The sequence below is a fragment of the Garra rufa genome, chromosome 8 (genome assembly GCF_049309525.1).
Source record: "Garra rufa chromosome 8, GarRuf1.0, whole genome shotgun sequence".
Classification (NCBI taxonomy): domain Eukaryota; kingdom Metazoa; phylum Chordata; class Actinopteri; order Cypriniformes; family Cyprinidae; genus Garra; species Garra rufa.
This window is the reverse complement of record NC_133368.1, coordinates 37,625,819-37,643,176: the sequence shown is the minus strand read 5'-3', so window position 1 is coordinate 37,643,176 and position 17,358 is coordinate 37,625,819. Positions and strand designations below refer to the sequence as shown.

The 17,358-nt window shown below is 38.0% G+C and overlaps 2 protein-coding genes across 2 annotated transcripts; one reads left to right on the top strand and one right to left on the bottom strand.

Moving 5' to 3' along the window:
* The first annotated feature begins 3,302 nt into the window (after positions 1 to 3,302).
* LOC141340170 (galactose-specific lectin nattectin-like) lies at positions 3,303 to 4,368 on the top strand. The gene is made up of 5 exons (XM_073845097.1): positions 3,303 to 3,363; positions 3,482 to 3,576; positions 3,793 to 3,918; positions 4,020 to 4,128; positions 4,304 to 4,368. The coding sequence occupies exons 1-5, from the start codon at positions 3,303 to 3,305 to the stop codon at positions 4,366 to 4,368; spliced, it is 456 nt and encodes a 151-aa protein (XP_073701198.1).
* Positions 4,369 to 7,507: 3,139 nt separating this feature from the next.
* Positions 7,508 to 14,152, bottom strand: casq2 (calsequestrin 2). Its single transcript, XM_073845822.1, has 11 exons — positions 13,659 to 14,152; positions 12,872 to 12,956; positions 10,685 to 10,785; positions 10,476 to 10,587; positions 10,046 to 10,119; positions 9,781 to 9,911; positions 9,633 to 9,678; positions 9,264 to 9,318; positions 9,060 to 9,160; positions 8,453 to 8,527; positions 7,508 to 8,353 (listed from the first exon to the last, which is right to left on the bottom strand). The coding sequence occupies exons 1-11, from the start codon at positions 13,893 to 13,895 to the stop codon at positions 8,120 to 8,122; spliced, it is 1,251 nt and encodes a 416-aa protein (XP_073701923.1). The 5' UTR covers positions 13,896 to 14,152; the 3' UTR covers positions 7,508 to 8,119.
* Positions 14,153 to 17,358: the final 3,206 nt, after the last annotated feature.

Below are 17,358 nucleotides of genomic sequence, written 5' to 3'. Positions count from 1 at the left end.
GCATGCAAATTGATTTGTTATGCACGAAACACGCGTGATCATCATCATGTGGTGAATGTGGCCAATCATGAGAAGCTGTGACGTCATCACAGCCTGGCGCAGTCCCTTCTGAAATGTTGCGCTGGCTGAGCAAGCCGGCTGTTCTCGAAACGCTCTCGCGTGACTTTGATGCCACACGTGAACGTCACGTGGTGTCGGCGCCGGTTCAAGTCGGACAAACTTTCTAACCGGCATGCACTACTTCAAGTCAGCCGCCGATCGGTCTGCGCAGCGCTGCATGAAGTCGAACGCACCTAATAGCTATAGACAAACTGAAGTACTCAAACAAAGGGGCTGTCAGACAAACAATTAGAGTTTTTAAACAAATTGTGAATCAAACAGACAAGACTACTGTTATGATGCGTGCAGGATGAGACGATAGACAAGATTCTAACAAACACGATATTTAATATTAATCTTCAAGAGGAACAAGGCAGGAACACAAAGATCTCCACACACGTATTCAACGTTAAGGACCGACAATAAACTCAAGAAACAGACAGACTTATAAATGGCGACTAATCATTGGTGAAGGGGATGCCGTTAACGAGGACTTAACCAAAATATCACAGATCGTAGGGGGAGACAATGGGAAAAACCAAGTACAAAACAGACATGAACGTAACATTACGCCCCCCCTCCGCAAAGGCACGTCCTCGCGCCGTAGAAGGAAAACAAAACAGACGAGAGGGGCGACAAAACAGGACAGAGTCAATAAAGGAGGAGGCTTTGGTTGAGGACGCAACCCCTGGAGGGGGACCAAAACAAAAGTCAACATAGTCCAAGGGGGCAACGACGGTGGGAGGAGCCAGGGAGGAAACAGGAGGGACCTGAAGCAGGAGGAACTCAGCAGGACCCAGATTGCAGCCATGACGACGGCCCACGGTGGAGCCGACGGAGGGAGGAGCCATGGTGGAGGAAGGACCGCCGACTCCAGGGGGCCGATCGACAGAGGCAGAGCGGCTGGTGAAGGAACCCGAGGCGAAGATGGAGAGCCGAAGATCCAGGACGACACCACGGATCCAGAGGGCCAAGGCGGAACTAGAAGCTCTGGCGACCGAGGAGGAGGTCCGCGGCGGAGCCGGAGCGACAGAGGATGGAGGCTGTGCCAAAGGGAGGGAGGAGTCCGAAGGAGCCAGGGGGAAGGCGCGACGAGGCACAGCCGGAGGAGCAGAGTCCTTAGGTGACGTAGGGACGACGACTGACCAGGGCAGAGCCGGAGAGACGATGGAGCCCGGTGGAGCTGGTGGGCCGAAGGGCGAGGGTGGAGCTGAGGGCGTTGAGAGCCGTGGTGGAGCCGCAGGGTCGGAGGGCCGAGGTGGAGGTCTTGGCTCTGAGGCTGGAGGCGGAGCTGAGAGATCCTCCAGGTATAACACCGATGTTAACTGGCAGCCCTGCGGCGAGCCCACTGCACTGATGGTGGGCTGAGGGTGAGCAGAGGAGCTGTCAGGGGACAGCGGTGGCCAAACAGACGGAGACATGAGCAGACGAGGGGGGGTGGGTGGGAATTTCAAACAGACAGGTTGAACATGACAGGTAGGTACTTCAGTATTAAAGTCTATTAAGTCCCCAGAGTTGTCCATCTCACCCCCAGCGATGTTGCAGTGGGCAGGGCTCTCCACTTCCCTCACTTGCTCCACGTCGCAAGCCACCGTCGCAGATGTAGAATCCGGCTCCCGCACCTGATCAGCCGGAGAGGACTCTGGCTCTGCCGCTCGCGGCTCTAGTTCCTCCTCCGCGGTGCGCTCGGGTTCATACTCCACGTGTCGGGGTGATGGTAGGCTGCACTCTGGGTCATGAGTGGGGCTGGTGTCATCCTCCGCGGTCAACGAAGCTCTGCTGGACACCAGCACCCACTCGATGTAATCGGCGATGTTCTCTCGAGGGCCCTCCCTGGACAGCTGCGCCTTGATGGTGTTGTTAAGTCCCTTACGGTAGAATGTGCGCATGCAGCTGTCCGGGTAGTGCGTGTAAGGCACGAGGTGGACAAAGTCTCTGGAGTGGTCCTCGAGAGAGTGATCCCCCTGCTCCAGGAGGATGATGAGAACGGCAGGGTTATCCATAAAGAAAACAAAAAACTAAACAAACACCGATATAAAAACGGAAAAGAAACGCAGGGGAAAACGCCGTGAACGGTTTCGGTCGGTCCCTCTGTTATGATGCGTGCAGGATGAGACGAGACGATAAACAAGATTCTAACAAACACGATATTTAATATTAATCTTCAAGAGGAACAAGGCAGGAACAGGCAGAAACACAAAGATCTCCACACACGTATACAACGTTAAGGACCGACAATAAACTCAAGAAACAGACAGACTTATAAATGGTGACTAATCATTGAACACAGGTGAAGGGGATGCCGTTAACGAGGACTAAACCAAAATATCACAGATCGAAGGGGGGAGACAATGGGAAAAACCAAGTACAAAACAGACATGAACGTAACAGCTATAGCATATTTGCCACTTTTGTATTTCATTTTGTATTTTGTTAAAAACGTACCATACTTCTTCAAACTCCTTCTATAAACTCTTCTTTGTAAATTTAGATGATGCTGGCAAAAATCTTTTAAAACTATTGATTTGCTTCCAGAAACGTTGTGTAAGAAAACGTTGTATATAAAAAAATATACTGACTCCAAGATTTTGAATGGAATAGTGTATAATGTTATAAATAATTTTCATTTTAGATAAATGCTGATCTTTGAATCTTTCTATTCATCAAAGAATCCTGAAAATGTACTCAACTGTTTTAAATATTGATAATAATAATTAAAAAATGTTTCAGTGTTTCAATATTTCACTAGATGTTTCAAAACAGTTTTTTTATAGAATAAAATAACCATAATTCATCATTTATTCATAATTCATTTTTTTTTCTCCTTGTCTTTAAAATCTACCTAAATATTTAGTTAACCTAATATTGTATTTCCAGACAGGCTCATCTTACCCCAGTTTCCCATAAATAAATGTACACAAGTCAGAGATCAAACAATCATATCCTGTATCATACTCATGACTTATAGACACTTGACATTAGGTAAAGTATAAAAGCAGGACTTTTTCTGGAGCTTCACAAAATCTTCCTCTGAGATTCTGAAAGCAACCAACTGAAAAGCAAGGTGAGTTTTGACACAGAGACCTACTGAATAATTTTGACTTAAAATATCTGTCTTTAAAATACATTGACAATCTACAATGTGCAGTATATGAATACTTACTTTTAATTTTTCAAATGCTTAATTTTTTTTCAGTTTCATCATGGCAATGCTGAGAAGTCTTCTGCTTCTTTTCACTGTGTTCTCCATGGGGAATGCACAAGGTATCAAATACATTTATTAATAAAAACTTTTTATGTTTTGTAGCTTTATGGAAAGGGATAGCATGAAATGTATGCTATTCGACCCAGCCAATACTTATTTTGTTTATTTTCTGGATAGTTCATGTATTTGAAACATGCCCCTATGGATGGATAAATTTTGGAGTCCGATGCTACAAGTTCTTCTCTCAGACAGTCAACTGGGTCACAGCAGAGGTAAATTGCTAGTTTCAACAAGGTGATTTTTTTATTATTTTAAATTAAAACTTCCCTTTTGTAAGTAAATTCGACAGAAAACTAATACTGAGCAAACAATCAATCATACCTGACTTTGTTTGAAAATGACTAAAAATGTTGTTTAAAAAGTGATATGTGCTTCATGCTAAAAAAAAACAGCATTTTGTACTGACAATAAAACATCTTTCTATTTAGAGGAACTGCCAGAGTTTGGGTGGAAATCTTGCATCTGTACACAGCAAAATAGAACAGGAGTTTCTCCTGAGTCTGTTGCCTACCTCTTCCATACGTGTTTGGTTTGGTACTCATGATGGTAACCATGTAAGTTGTTTTGCTTTATCTTGTTTGTTAGTCTAAAATAAAATCTCCAAACTAAAACAGTAGCACTATATAGTTATATAGTAACTTTCATTGCTCTTTAGGAAGGACAGTGGCTGTGGACTGATGGAACTCCGTATGACTTCGCCTACTTTGGCCCTGGACAACCTGACAATCGGGGTGGCGAGCACTGCGGAGAGCTGAACTTTAGCGGTATGAAGGCAGTATGGTTTTTTTATTTACAATAATTACAATCCTATAATTTCACATCAACCAGTAACATGAAATAGCTCCTTTGTCTAAAATGTCTTAAACATTCTATTTTATTTTGCTTCTAACCTCAACAATATTAATGAGGAATAACTTACTTTATTTTTTCACCCAACAGCTAACCGTTGGAACGATGCACTCTGTCTAACCTTACTGCCTTATCTTTGTGCCAAAAGCCTGTGAGATCACATGCAGTCATCCTGCTTCAAAGTTACTTTGATTATAGTACATTTACTGTACATTTTCTGAACTTACATTTACAAAACATTCTCAACTTTAATCTCTTCTCAATACTGCTCCTCGAATCAATAAAAGCATTAAAGCAAAGCTTGCGTGTTGTGGTGTTAAATCAATATAATTTATAACAATGTTGTGAGTATATGGTTATTGGTTTACTATGTAGACAAAAAAGCATTAAGTATTTTGCATTTCTGATGCAATTCTCAGGAGTAGATAAAATATTAAAAGTTTGATTCATATCAAAACATTAAAATATACCCTCTATGTCATTATTATGTACGAGCTTATTGGGAATGCAGTGTCAAAAAGAATTTGTGACAACAAATTGAATTAAACACTAATACAACAAATATTTGAATACATTTAAATTAGGCTACTTAAGAGACTCCCAGATGTTGATACATTTGTAATGAATTACTGAGCCTTTATTCACAAAGGCAATACTCTTCACTTAGCAATTTAAAGAAATGTAAAATAAATAAATAAATAACACATAGCAGTACAAAATCAGTTACCTGTTGAACCATGTTATTAGCAGTAGTGATGTTTCTGCATTGCAGATAATTTACTTGTGGGTGTAGTAGTGTGATAGAAAAACAACAGGCCCAATTGGCATGATGTGTGCTGCTTGTTCTAAATAACTGACTAATACATTGAAAGGAGTGTGTTCAAAATAATAGCAGTGTGGAGTTTGATAAGAATTAATTCATTTTGTGAAAAGGTGTTATTAATTGTCCTTTTTTAAGGAGGAAGGGATGTGTCACACATTGTTATAAAATATATTTCCTTCTGAATTTGAAGTAAAACAAGCCGTTCCAAACTTTGTTTGGAAGAAAAACTTAATATAATTAAAAAGTTGAATGGAGAAGGGAAAACATATAAAGAAATGCATAGGATGCTCAATTAAAATTATCTCAAATGATTTAAAATGACAACAAAACCCTAAACACGTGGAAGAAAAAGAGCAACTACTGTTAAAATGGATCGAAGAATAGTCCAAATGGCAAAGATCCAGCCAATCATCACCTTCAGAAATATCAAAGATGATCTAAAATTACCTGTGAGTATGTTCGATCGTTTAATCAAAGCTAAGCTGTCAGCAAAAAGCCCCATAAAGCAGCATTGTTGAAAAACAGTATGTGCAGAATTGGTTACAATGTCAATTGGATGACTGTGAAGCATGGTGGCACAAAAATCATGGTATGGGGATGTTTTTCATACTATGGCATTGGGTCTATTATTGTATACTAGGTATCATGGATCAGTTTAAATACATCCAAATGCTTGAAGAGATTATGTTGCGCTATGCCAAAGAGGAAATTTACCTGAGTTGATTGTTTCAACAAGACAACGACCCCAAATGCACAAGTAAGCGAGCAACTTTTTGGTTTCAGACAAAAAGCATTGAGGTAATGGGGTGGCCAGCTCAATCCCCTGACCTCAAATGCGCAGCAGTTATCTAAAACAATGGTTATACAACTAAATATTAGTTCAGTAATTTAAACTGAAGTTTAAAAATGTCTTATTTATAATATTTGCACTTTATTCACTTTAAGGCACTGCATATTGACTTTAACTCTTTGATTGAGAGAGTCAAAATTTTCACAGTGCATTCCAGATTTAAAGCTTTTGACCAACGTCAACCCGTACATATTAAGCTTCAAACTAAATAAAAAATATCATTTTAGACGCTGATCAATCCTGACATTAGAACCAAATTCGGACGTCATGATGTCTCATATGGACAACTGTAAAAAAAAATAAAAATAAATAAAAACATTTACATGGCACCTCAGTTTTAAAACTCGTGGATTCGGATGATGTTTTTTTCACAGTGGAGAAGCTATAGCTCTCTGATCCTGCGAACCCGGGTGCGAGCATCTGCCTGATGGTAGCAATGAAAGGAGTCCATGACTAAGATGGCTAGAATCTTTGATGATCTTCTGAGCTTTCCTCACACAGTGCATGTTGTAGATGTCCTGGAGGGAGAGAAGCTCACCTCCAACAATGTGCTGGGTTATTTGTACTATCTTTGAGGTTTGCAGCAGTACTGTTACCAACCAAAGAGTAATAGAGCCAGAAAGGATGCTCTCTACAGTGCAAAAAGAAGAGGCGCTGATGAGCCTTCTTCACGAAGTCTTGAGTTTGTTCTGACCTTGATGATGATGGCAAGAAAATTGAAATGTTTGAGTCTCTCAAATGGAGTTCCGTTGATGTGATGGGGCTGTGTTCTCTGGTCTGTCTCCTGAAGTCCACAACAATCTACTTGGTCTTTGAGATGTTGAGAGAGAGGTTGTTCTCCTGACATCATTCATTGTGTTAGGGAGATCACTTCTTCTCTGTAGGCCGTCTCATCATCATCTGTGATCAGACCTAACACTGTTGTGTCGCCTGCAAATTTAACAATGATGTTAGACCTGTATGTGGCCACACAGTACAGGAGAGACCTGGGGAGTTCCAGTGTTGAGGATCATTGGGCTGGTGGTCTTGATACCTGTTCTGACCACCTGAAGTCTGCCTGACAGGAAGTCCAGTATCCATCTGCACAGAGCTTGGATTTTCAAGCTTGGATGGAAATATGCTATTGAATGTGTAATTTCCTACTTTGATTATCATTTTATATTTAAAGGGTATAAAGTTACTTTCATTGCCATTATTATACATACTTTATCATGAAATGTATATGCACGCTACAGGTCAGCACAAATGTCTTTCATTGGCACTTGAGAAAGGAGAAACACCAATTGAGGTGTCAGATCCGATTTCGGAGGTGCACAACTTCACGAGAAAAAGGTTTAATTTTTATATAGTTTATAAGTTTTTCCCCGCCTTTCCTGTTAAAAATTACTGAAACGATTACAAGTTCTCACTGTTTTACCACCTTTTGTCTTAATTTCTGTTGAAAACTGCAGTGATTTGTACTTATAGGTAAGTATTTCTTGTGAAAACGTTCCCAGAGGTATGTTTTCGTCATAAGACCAGGTAGGCTAGTCACTGTCTATTCAGCCGATTTGTGTCAAATCGTATAAATATGAAATCCCATAAGGCCTTACATGTTTAAACAGGAACATGCTTTCTAAACCTGTTGTAATGTTTTATTGTCTTGTGAGATTGATTACAGTAGAAAATGTACAGGAGTGTAATATATAACGCAGTGACAAAATTACACAGCAGTATTTCATTTAAATCCCTTTATCAGTTTCCAGTTTAGAGCACTGTAAAAAAGGCTCATCTTATTTTTTAGTCAAAATATCTAAAAATTACAAAATTAAGATGCATTTGCTAGATAAGCAGAAGGACATTTAGTCTTGTTTTAAGCAAAATGCACTTAGTTTTTTCCTCCTGGAAACAAGTAAAATTACCTGCCAGTGGGGTAAGTAAAATATTCTTAAATCAAGAGTATTTTACTTACCCTACTGGCAGATAATTGTACTTATTTTAAGCAAACTGCACTTTAGTTTTTTTTCCCCTGGAAACAAGACTAAATATCTTACGTCATTTTTGCTTTTGCAGTGAGGTTATTTACATGAATAATTTTGACCTAAATAAGAGACATTTTTGACCTGTAGAATTTTAATTTAATATTAAGAACACAATGAAGTTTATCAACTGATGTACAAAATGTACAAAATGATTTTGGTGTAAAAGACACAAGTTCTTTCAGCAGATTTGATTGAGGTTCACAGTATATGAATCATTCATCATCATCATCGTCGTCATCATCGTCATTGTCATCATCATCGTCATCATCATCGTCGTCGTCGTCGTCATCGTCATCATCATCATCATCATCGTCATCATCATCGTCATCGTCATCATCATCTTCTGTGTTCACTGTTCCAGAGAGCACATCTTCTATCCAGTTTTCCAACTCTTCAGGTGACGGTAACTCATCATCATCAGGTATGTCCAACCAGACACTGTCCGCCTGTCATAGAGGATAGAGTACGACAGATCCAAGTATGAGAAAGAGGGCCTTCATTATGAATTCAGCAGGTATGGCTGAAAATGAAAGTATTTTACTTACATCTGTAACATTAACTACACCAATCTGTGGTCTGAAGAGGTCAACCTTAAAGGTCTTCTCCCAGTAAGGAATGAGCTAAGAAAGGAAACATGCATATGAAAAAGGGTTTAAAAACAAGGCATTACTGACTCAATATATATATGTGACCCTGGACCACAAAACCAGTCATAAGGTTAAATTTTACAAAACAGAGATATATACATCATATGAAAGCTCAATAAATAAGTGTTCTATTGATGTATGGTTTGTTATGATAGGACAATATTTGGCCGAGATACATCTATTTGAAAATCTGGAATCTGAGGGTGCAAAAAAATCTAAATACTGAGAAAATCACCTTTAAAGTTCTCCAAATTAAGTTCTTAACAATACATATTACTAATCAAAAATTACATTTTGATATATTTATAGTAGGAATTTTACAAAAAATCTTCATGGAACATGATCTTTACTTAATTTCCTAATGATTTTTGTCATAAAAGAAAAATCAATAATTTTGACCCATACAATGTATTTTTGGCTATTGCTACAAATATACCACAGCGACTTAAGACTGGTTTTGTGGTCCAGGGTCACATATTAGTGCATCCAGACATATTTTAGTCACCAGTGGGAAGTTGTCTGGGTCGATCCACACAATACTCAAGTCTGGATTGTGTGTGTTGTCTCTGGCCACCTCCTTCAAAAGCTCCAAGAATTCAAAACCATCTGAAAACCATATTCAAGATCAAGTTTACTTGATGATGCTCACACTACATGAATATTATTTGGCTTTATAAGGAATGAAAAGGTGCCCTAAAATTGTACATACCAGGGTCCTCTTCTTCTGCAAAGGCTACAATGTGGATTCCATTCAAATCATCCTCCTGCAAATGAGAACATTTAAGTGTGTCATATCTTTTATGAAGTCCTCTAGTGTATTTTCTATGACAATCAATAACTGAGATGCATACAGTCATGTTTCTATAAAACAAGAGTGAGTCTGATACAAGAGGCATGAATGTAGCCCTAGTTTCAGTTACCAGATGAGCAGACTGACCACTTGATAATGCGACCGACCAATCAGATATCAGAAAGTTTTCCAAAAATATATTATTCCTGTGTAATATATTATTATAATCATATAAAATATAACAATTATACAATTCCATGAAATTTCCATTAAAAAAATCTTTCTCACCCAGGTCTCAAACATGTCTTCTGCTCTGAGCTTTCTTAGAGTTGGTCTGTGGAGGTCAGTAGATATCATTAGTATGTATATGAGATCAGTATCAAATATCTGTCTATCCATCCTTCAGAATATTATTAGATTAGCTTTTGCTGATTACCTCCTGTGTTCGGATATGAAGGCCACCAGCTCTTCCTCTGAGTGTGGTTTGTCTGGAATGGTGACTGGTTCCTCCATGAAGGGTTCATAGAAGTCCACCTCATTCATCTTCAGAGTCAGCTCTTTTGCAACCTGAAATGCGACAGTTAAAACAACATATCAGTGGTTTTCAGAGAATTCTCCACTCCCCAAAAGAAAATAATGGCACATATAAAACCTCAAGATCTTCTGAACATAAACAGAGTATAAAATAACACAATACTCACAGATTTTTCAAAGGTGGCGAAAAATTTTATAAAAGGCTGAAACTGTTCAGCTGCCTCTTGGAAAGCAAGATAATCTGAGAAAACCAGAGATAGCATTTGTTTGTTTGTTTGTTTGTTAAAATTCTCTTTTGATCATAAATGGAGCCTTTATTTTTGACAGTGTAGCCTACCAGAGTGGTGTCTTGAAATAAATGACCTCTAAATGTCAACTATAGCTTTAAAGAGTAGTAGCCTACAATGCCCAAGAGAGCTTATAAGGTTTCGTTGTGCATTTAAAAATATAACTGGAATGTACAGACGTTTTAAAATGAATGTGTTAGCATTAATTTATTGCAAACTACGTAGGTATGTGTTTGGAAAATGCAGAGATCAAATAACCACAGCTGACAAATACAGTATAATAGTCTGCACACACATATAGGCTACTTACGTTCAGAGTCACGACTCTTGAAGAAACCAATGAGTTTGATGTCTTCTTCCATACGGTCAAAAGCCCGCAACTCCAGAGCATTGTCAAGGATCTCAACTGGATCCTCTAACAGCTGAAGCATGAGGGACAGAGGCAGAAATTTAAAATGACACAGAAAGGTACTACAACAAATTAGATGTCTAGATTTATAACAAATACAGATTCTTTACATCCAGAAGGAATTCCACAAGGGTGTCTGCAGCAAGCAGTCCATCAAATTCAATCACACGGTCCTCTTTAAAGACATAGACGCTTCCCTCCTCATGTAAACCTTCCAATGAAACACATATACATTCATTACGGCAGTGTAAATATAGTATAAGTAGTCAAAAGTACAGTGCATCAATTTATGCAAATCTCCCAACAGCTATCAGTGTTGTTTTTCTTTCACTGAGATATTTAATGAGGATTTTAAGAGATGTTTTAAGGCCATGGTATGTATAAGGAGTGCATAATCATGTTTGCCTATATAGTCAGTGCAATGGTCTGTTGCTGCCATAACTTTTTAATGAGACCAAAACAGATTTATCTTTGTCATACCAGTTAAATATGTGCTACACTAGCTACAACTTATCCTGGAATAAGATGCAATGAAGATCATGCAAATTTGTTGAGATAAGGGTGTGTTATAATGACAAAAAAAAAAAAAAGATATCTTGATATTTTCTGGATTTTTGTCAATAATAATAACTATTAACACAATATTTTGTTATTGTGCTGGTACTGGTACAGCTGACTCCCAAAGCTTTTGATATTCTTCAGATTCTATGCGGTGGTTAGTTTGTAAGAGTAATAGAAATTAACTTTTCCAAGTTAAATTGATTTTTACCTTTCATGGGCATTTTTACCTTTATAAAGCCAATTTTTGTCTAACCTAATTAAATGTATGCATCATCTATTTTTGTCAAATTCTTTACAATAAATTCAAATAATAAGACACTTTAGGGCTGTTACCAATTAAATGAAACCAGTATCAACAAAATTTGTGTTTGCAATGCAGCGGTGGCACAGAATGCATCTGAAAGTGGCATTAGACCTTAGGCATTTACACATTAACACAGGGTATGAATGCATTTAACCTGTAGTTACAAATTCATAATTACAGGGTTGCCAATGTTTTAGTTCAGCTTGGAGCGAGTCTTTTCAACAAAATCCTTTGTTGAATGCAGTTAATTCCTTTTTAGCACCATTTTAAACTTGAGTTAAATTCAGTATTTGCTTGCATCCATTGTGTGTACTAATACAAATATATTTTTTTAAAAGGATGTAAGTTATTAACTTTTTAAATTTCACATTTAAAAATCTAGTGTTCAATCATGTCTAAATATTTATTCAAATGAAAACTTAAAAATCAGTAAGCAGGTATGACATACATTATTTTAGATTTAGTAAAGACCTACCTAGTGGGTAAACCATGACATTACAAATAAAAAAAGATTTTTTTTTATGACCACAAAATGATTCAAATTTGCCTTTTTCCATTGGAATTGGAAACCCTTTTCTCTATTTTAACCTTTAAGTCATTAATAAGCCATGATTATTGCACAAATAGTATTAAGTACCAAAATATCTCTTCAAAAAATTAAATAAATATTGTTTAACTAAAATCTAGAACGTTTATTTAATTGAAAAACAGTTAAGCTGTATGGTCACATTATAAGAAAGCAATACCTAAGGCTGTTGCTTCTCCATCACTCTCCAGAATAAAAGGATACTGTAAATGTCATCGACGAAATAATCATTGTATAATATGCTGTAATGTTTACCAAAACTGCTGCAAATACCGGTATAGTGAAGCTGTCGTCTATCCTATCTATTCAAATATATTGTCAACTCGAGTTTGTTTGGAGAGCTCTATGAACCACATGACCGCGTGGCAGCGACGCCGCCAAGATCAACGCTTGTCGCAACTCTATTTTTCAATGGCTCTGACTTTAACTGAGGCACTACATTTTATGATTTACGCCACATTAAATGCGCCAAAACGGGCTTTAATGCTTGAATCTAGTATTGAAACTTACAAAATTTGAAAACTAGAGGTTGTTTTTGTATCGCAAGCAGGATTGGCGTGAGATTTACATGGGTAGAGAGAGAGTGAGTATACCTTAAATTAAAACCTACACTCGCCAGTAGGTGGCGGCAAATCATTGCATGAGTGAGTCATTGGGTCATTCGAAAGATTTGCTGATTGATTCAGTTATAAAACACTAAAACATTTATAGCCAAAATAATTGTTTACCATTTATTTAATTTAGGTAATTCAGTTTAAACAAGTATTTTTACGGCATTTCTACATTGTCTAAACTTCAATGATGACATTCTCATTCAAATATTGCAGTCAAGAGTTTTAGCCTCACCTAGTTTCTTTGCAACCTTAGCGTCTTTATGCGAGTCAACCATTCCAAAGCCAATATCCTTTTCCTCCAAGACTTGGGCAGCTAACTGTGGAAAAACAAATCATTATTAGTATTGTAACAGCATTTTTTTTTATTTACTATTAGCTCAAACTCCAAAGAAAATATGTGTATATACATATATATGCATGTTTCAGTGAATATTACAAGTACATGGAGTACCACTGAGTCACACTGGCATCATTGTCTAGATAGAGAACCATGAATTTAGAGTTAAGGAGGGCACACTTATGTAATCATTTTAGAAGTGTTCTCGTTCCATAAATACCCTCAGTGTTCTGCTTTCACCATGATGCGAGTAGTTTAAATGGCTGAATTTTAAAAGCCAGTGCTCTAGGACCAGTTTCCCAAGCCCACATTCAGAAGCTATCAGGTACACTGAACATGAAGTGCCTGATTAACACATGGTGACTGATGATGTCCACTTTTTAATCCAGATAAATACAGAAGTGAAAAAGAGAGTGATGTGAAGATGGACGTGTCAGTCAGCTGCAGCCTGCAGGCCTCTAAGCTGCACTTATATTACATAGGACATATAAAAATGTTCTTAACATTATATTATGTTACATTTACATTTTTGTTACTACATATCATACCTGCAATGCATTTATTGAATCTTTTTATTTATTTAAAAACATAACACAGTAGTCTTTCTTTGAAATAAGACTCTCTGGTGGTCATTCAATTTTATATCCCACCATACATTTATTCTTGTCTTGTTCTCTCTTACCTCTAGCACTAATTCAGTCATTTGCAACTGTTTCTGCAGCTCTTTTGCAGTTGGTGGAGGAGCGTGGTAAAAGAGGCACAGCATGTCGTATTTCTTCAGGGCTTTGCGGTAGTTCTTCTCATCTATGTCCAGGACACGATCTTTGCCATCATAACGTGGGAATTCGAGGCCTTTCTCAGCACCAGCCAGGGTAGAGAGGCTCAGAGAGGCAACCAGCAGGATCCAGGTGGTCTGCATGGTCTAAACTAGTGACTTAAGACCTTTCCAAAAAGAAACGGCGGCTCTTCATGCAGCTTTACTAGGTTTGAGAGAGCTCTGGTCAAGAAGTGTAAGAAATAGGAATATAAATCAAAAGTTTATAATTACAGTGGCAACCTTCCAGGCCTTCTTCCGCTGTTCTTTCCGAGGGTTTGCGTACACTTCCTCTGAAAATTCAGCCTTCTTCAGGCAAACCCTTGACTCTCTGCCTTCTCTCCTGAGTAGAGACAAAGAGTGGCTGGTGGATTGTGCTGGTAATAGGATGAGAGAGAGCAGGCAGGATACCTTACATAGCAGTGTTCCTCTAACCCTTTTTTAGGAGCCCAGTTGTTTCAGAGCTAAAAATACCCTAGCTGGACAGCAAAGGGACAAGAGCACTATGGAAGAGTGATTAGGCCACAGCTAATGACATTTGATGCTGAGAAGGGAAAGGAGTGTTATGAAGACTTCACTGCAACATAAGACAGATGTAAACAAGAGCGAATGCACTTCTTCCTGTATGTGTGTGAGATGGAAAACATTGTGCTGTTAGTGTCATTGTCATTGTGCAAATAAGTGTACTGTACTGTAACCAGACACTTGTGTACGTCTATGTGTGTGAGATGTTTTTTTTTTTTTTTTGGTTAGGTATGTCCCTCTGTATGTGCGCAAGTTAAGCTGACAATGTACATGGGCTGTTGTGTTTGGTGATTGGTGTTTTTGGGCTCTGAAAAGTAATTTGCAAAAAAAGAGGGCAAAAGTCTTAACTGGAATCCCTAATGGAGGCAGGAAACCTGTAACATTATTCCTATACAGGACATACGGCTGTTTGTCAAATACACTATAAAATTGGTGTAATGTGTTGAAACAATTTTCACTCAGAAATAGTTAGTAAATTCCTCAACTAATTACAAAGAAGCACACTAAATTAAAGGTGAATTTTTGTCTTTCATGTCACTCTAAAAAACTGACAACGAGCACCATTAAACTTGCATTATACATACTACATATTTTTCAAATCATTTCTAATAAATGAATGAATGAATGCACACTGACTTGACTGAAACTATACACAGGATTTTTAATGTTTTTTAAGAAGTCTCTTCTGCTCATCAAGCCTGCATTTATTTGATCAACAGTAGAGAAAACATATATTTTTAAATATTTTCTTTTATTTAAAATAACAGTTTTCTATTTGAATATTTTAAAATGTATTCCTGTGATTTCAAAGCTGATTTTTTATCATTACTCCAGTCACATGATCCTTCAATATTCTGATTTGCTGAAAAACATTTATTATTATTTTTTTTTTTTCAGGTTTCTTTGATGAATAGAAAGTTCAGAAGAACAGCATTTATGAAATAGAAATCTTTTGTACCATTATAAATGCCTTTATCATTTATTATTAATTTCTATAATTTCTTTCTCAAAAATATATATACTGACTCCAGTCTTGAAATGGTGTAAATGTTACAAAAGCTATTTAATTTGGATCAAATAAATGCAGGCTTGGTGAGCAGAAGAGACTATAAATGTTAATTTGCCTCCAGTTCTCACACTTGTTACGTTTACATTAAATTTTAGAACTGAACCTTTCAAGTCTGTATGACTTTAAATAGAGTTTGTTGTCAGAAATGACACCAGCAATGCTCATGCCCAAATTAGGATCAGCTGTCTCAAGGATTCCTGTCTAATTGCTTTGGGCACAGCATTCCTAAAAAGTCTCTTTCTCATATTAATATATACATAATCGCAATGTCTTAGAAGTAGTCTTACGTCATCAACACATAAATCTTAAAACATAACTGCTAATGCTTTACAAATCGCTCATGTTAGGTGATGCAAACCATTCCCTATCCTGTACTGGAAGCCATTTCAGCTGTTTTATGTCCATATAAATGGGTCAAGGTTCATGTTGGACAAATACCAAAACACTGGAAGTATGGCTTGGTCTGGGAAAACCAGAGTCCCTGTTTGTACTTGTGTGGTAGGTAATGTTCCCCTCTTTTGGACTTAACTGTGCTTAATATTGACAACATAACAAGCATCACAGTTAGCAGATGACATTGCAAATGTGTTTCTCAGTAGGCCGTTGGTTTAGGCTATGCTGGAATTTGGTGTTAGTTCTCAAGAATTTTAGTCATGGCGTTTTTGGAGAACTTGGTTGTTGCATGTTCTCGGTTCAATCTTTGTTTTAGATAAAGTTGCTAACAGAAACCACTAGATGGCGTGTGTGTCCTATGTCAGACTCATTTCCAATAAATCACATTGTAGCTTTATTGAGTTCAGTTCCACATAGTTTGGGGTGAGAAGAAAGTTCCTTTTATTTGTTTTAACCCTTGTATGGTGTTCGGGTCTGTGAGACCCGTTTTCCTTTTTTTTTTTCAAAAGAAAAATTAAACAATTAATTATTTTTTCAACCTGAAATTCATTGGCTTTGGCTTATTTTCTGTGAAGAACATAAATCCGAACAAATTTTCAATGACCGCATACTGTACCTCTCCCCACGCATTTACATTACATACAAGGTGTTCGGGTCCACTGGACCCAGGTCTAATAAAAGTGTTGAAAGTGTAGGTCCAGTGTTCCTACACTCTGTCTTCATCCTTTCTGGTGATGCTGTTTTCTTCCCCTCCCCCTCCTGCTCCCGCACAAAGTTGCAACATTGTTGAAAATTCAACTATCAAAACTGTCTGCTCTTACATTCCCGCACATTTTATCCTCTCTCTTGCGGGAACCAAGCTTTATTTTCTCATACCCTGTCCCACCTGCAAATTAGGTGCATAATACTATAAATAAGACTTTGCCAGTGTGGTTCCTTATCACAACTGAACAAGATGGCCAAAAGATTATCTGCTGTGAGGGCCTTCTAATTGATTTTGGAAGAGAGAGGAGCTTCTGATGATGATGTCGAGGAAGAGGTTTCGAAATATGAGGATCACATTTCTGAAAATTCATAGTCTGACAGTGACTTTGAAGAAGTCAGCAGTGAGGTTGAGCAGCATTTATTAAAGGAGAACTCCGGTGTGATATTGACCTAAAGTGTATTGAATCATGATACCGAGTGTGAACGTACCTTGCATATTTCATCTCGGTTTGTGTCCAGCTGTCCGAAATCTGAGGTCAGTTAGCCGATGCTCACAACAGGCTGTCTATGAGAGTCAACAGGGCATCGGAAAAGCCATGTAAATAAATCACTGTTTTACGCCATTTACGAGGCACAAAGTAGCTCCACACTTCATCGGTAGACTTCCTAGGGCCCTGACATTTAAAACGAGACATTGAGAACTCAGAAAAAGCACCGGTAGTTTATTTACAAGAAGATTTATACAGACAGTACCTGGGGAAAGAAAATCCGGTCGCCGCCATCCTGAACTGTAGTCACGATAAATCGAGTGTCGAGCACCAATGAATTTTTCAGGTTATCAACGTATCAGGTTGTAGTTTCCTTCGTGCTCGACAC

Coding starts and splice junctions, on each gene's coding strand:
- casq2 (XM_073845822.1), bottom strand. CDS start 13,895: ATGCAGACCACCTGGATCCTGCTGGTTGCCTCTCTGAGCCTCTCTACC. Junction 12,957..13,658: donor TGACTGAATTAGTGCTAGAG/GTAAGAGAGAAC, acceptor GTTTTTCCACAG/TTAGCTGCCCAAGTCTTGGA. Junction 9,679..9,780: donor TTCATATCCGAACACAGGAG/GTAATCAGCAAA, acceptor TGACCTCCACAG/ACCAACTCTAAGAAAGCTCA.
- LOC141340170 (XM_073845097.1), top strand. CDS start 3,303: ATGGCAATGCTGAGAAGTCTTCTGCTTCTTTTCACTGTGTTCTCCATG. Junction 3,364..3,481: donor CTCCATGGGGAATGCACAAG/GTATCAAATACA, acceptor TTTTCTGGATAG/TTCATGTATTTGAAACATGC. Junction 3,577..3,792: donor TCAACTGGGTCACAGCAGAG/GTAAATTGCTAG, acceptor CTTTCTATTTAG/AGGAACTGCCAGAGTTTGGG.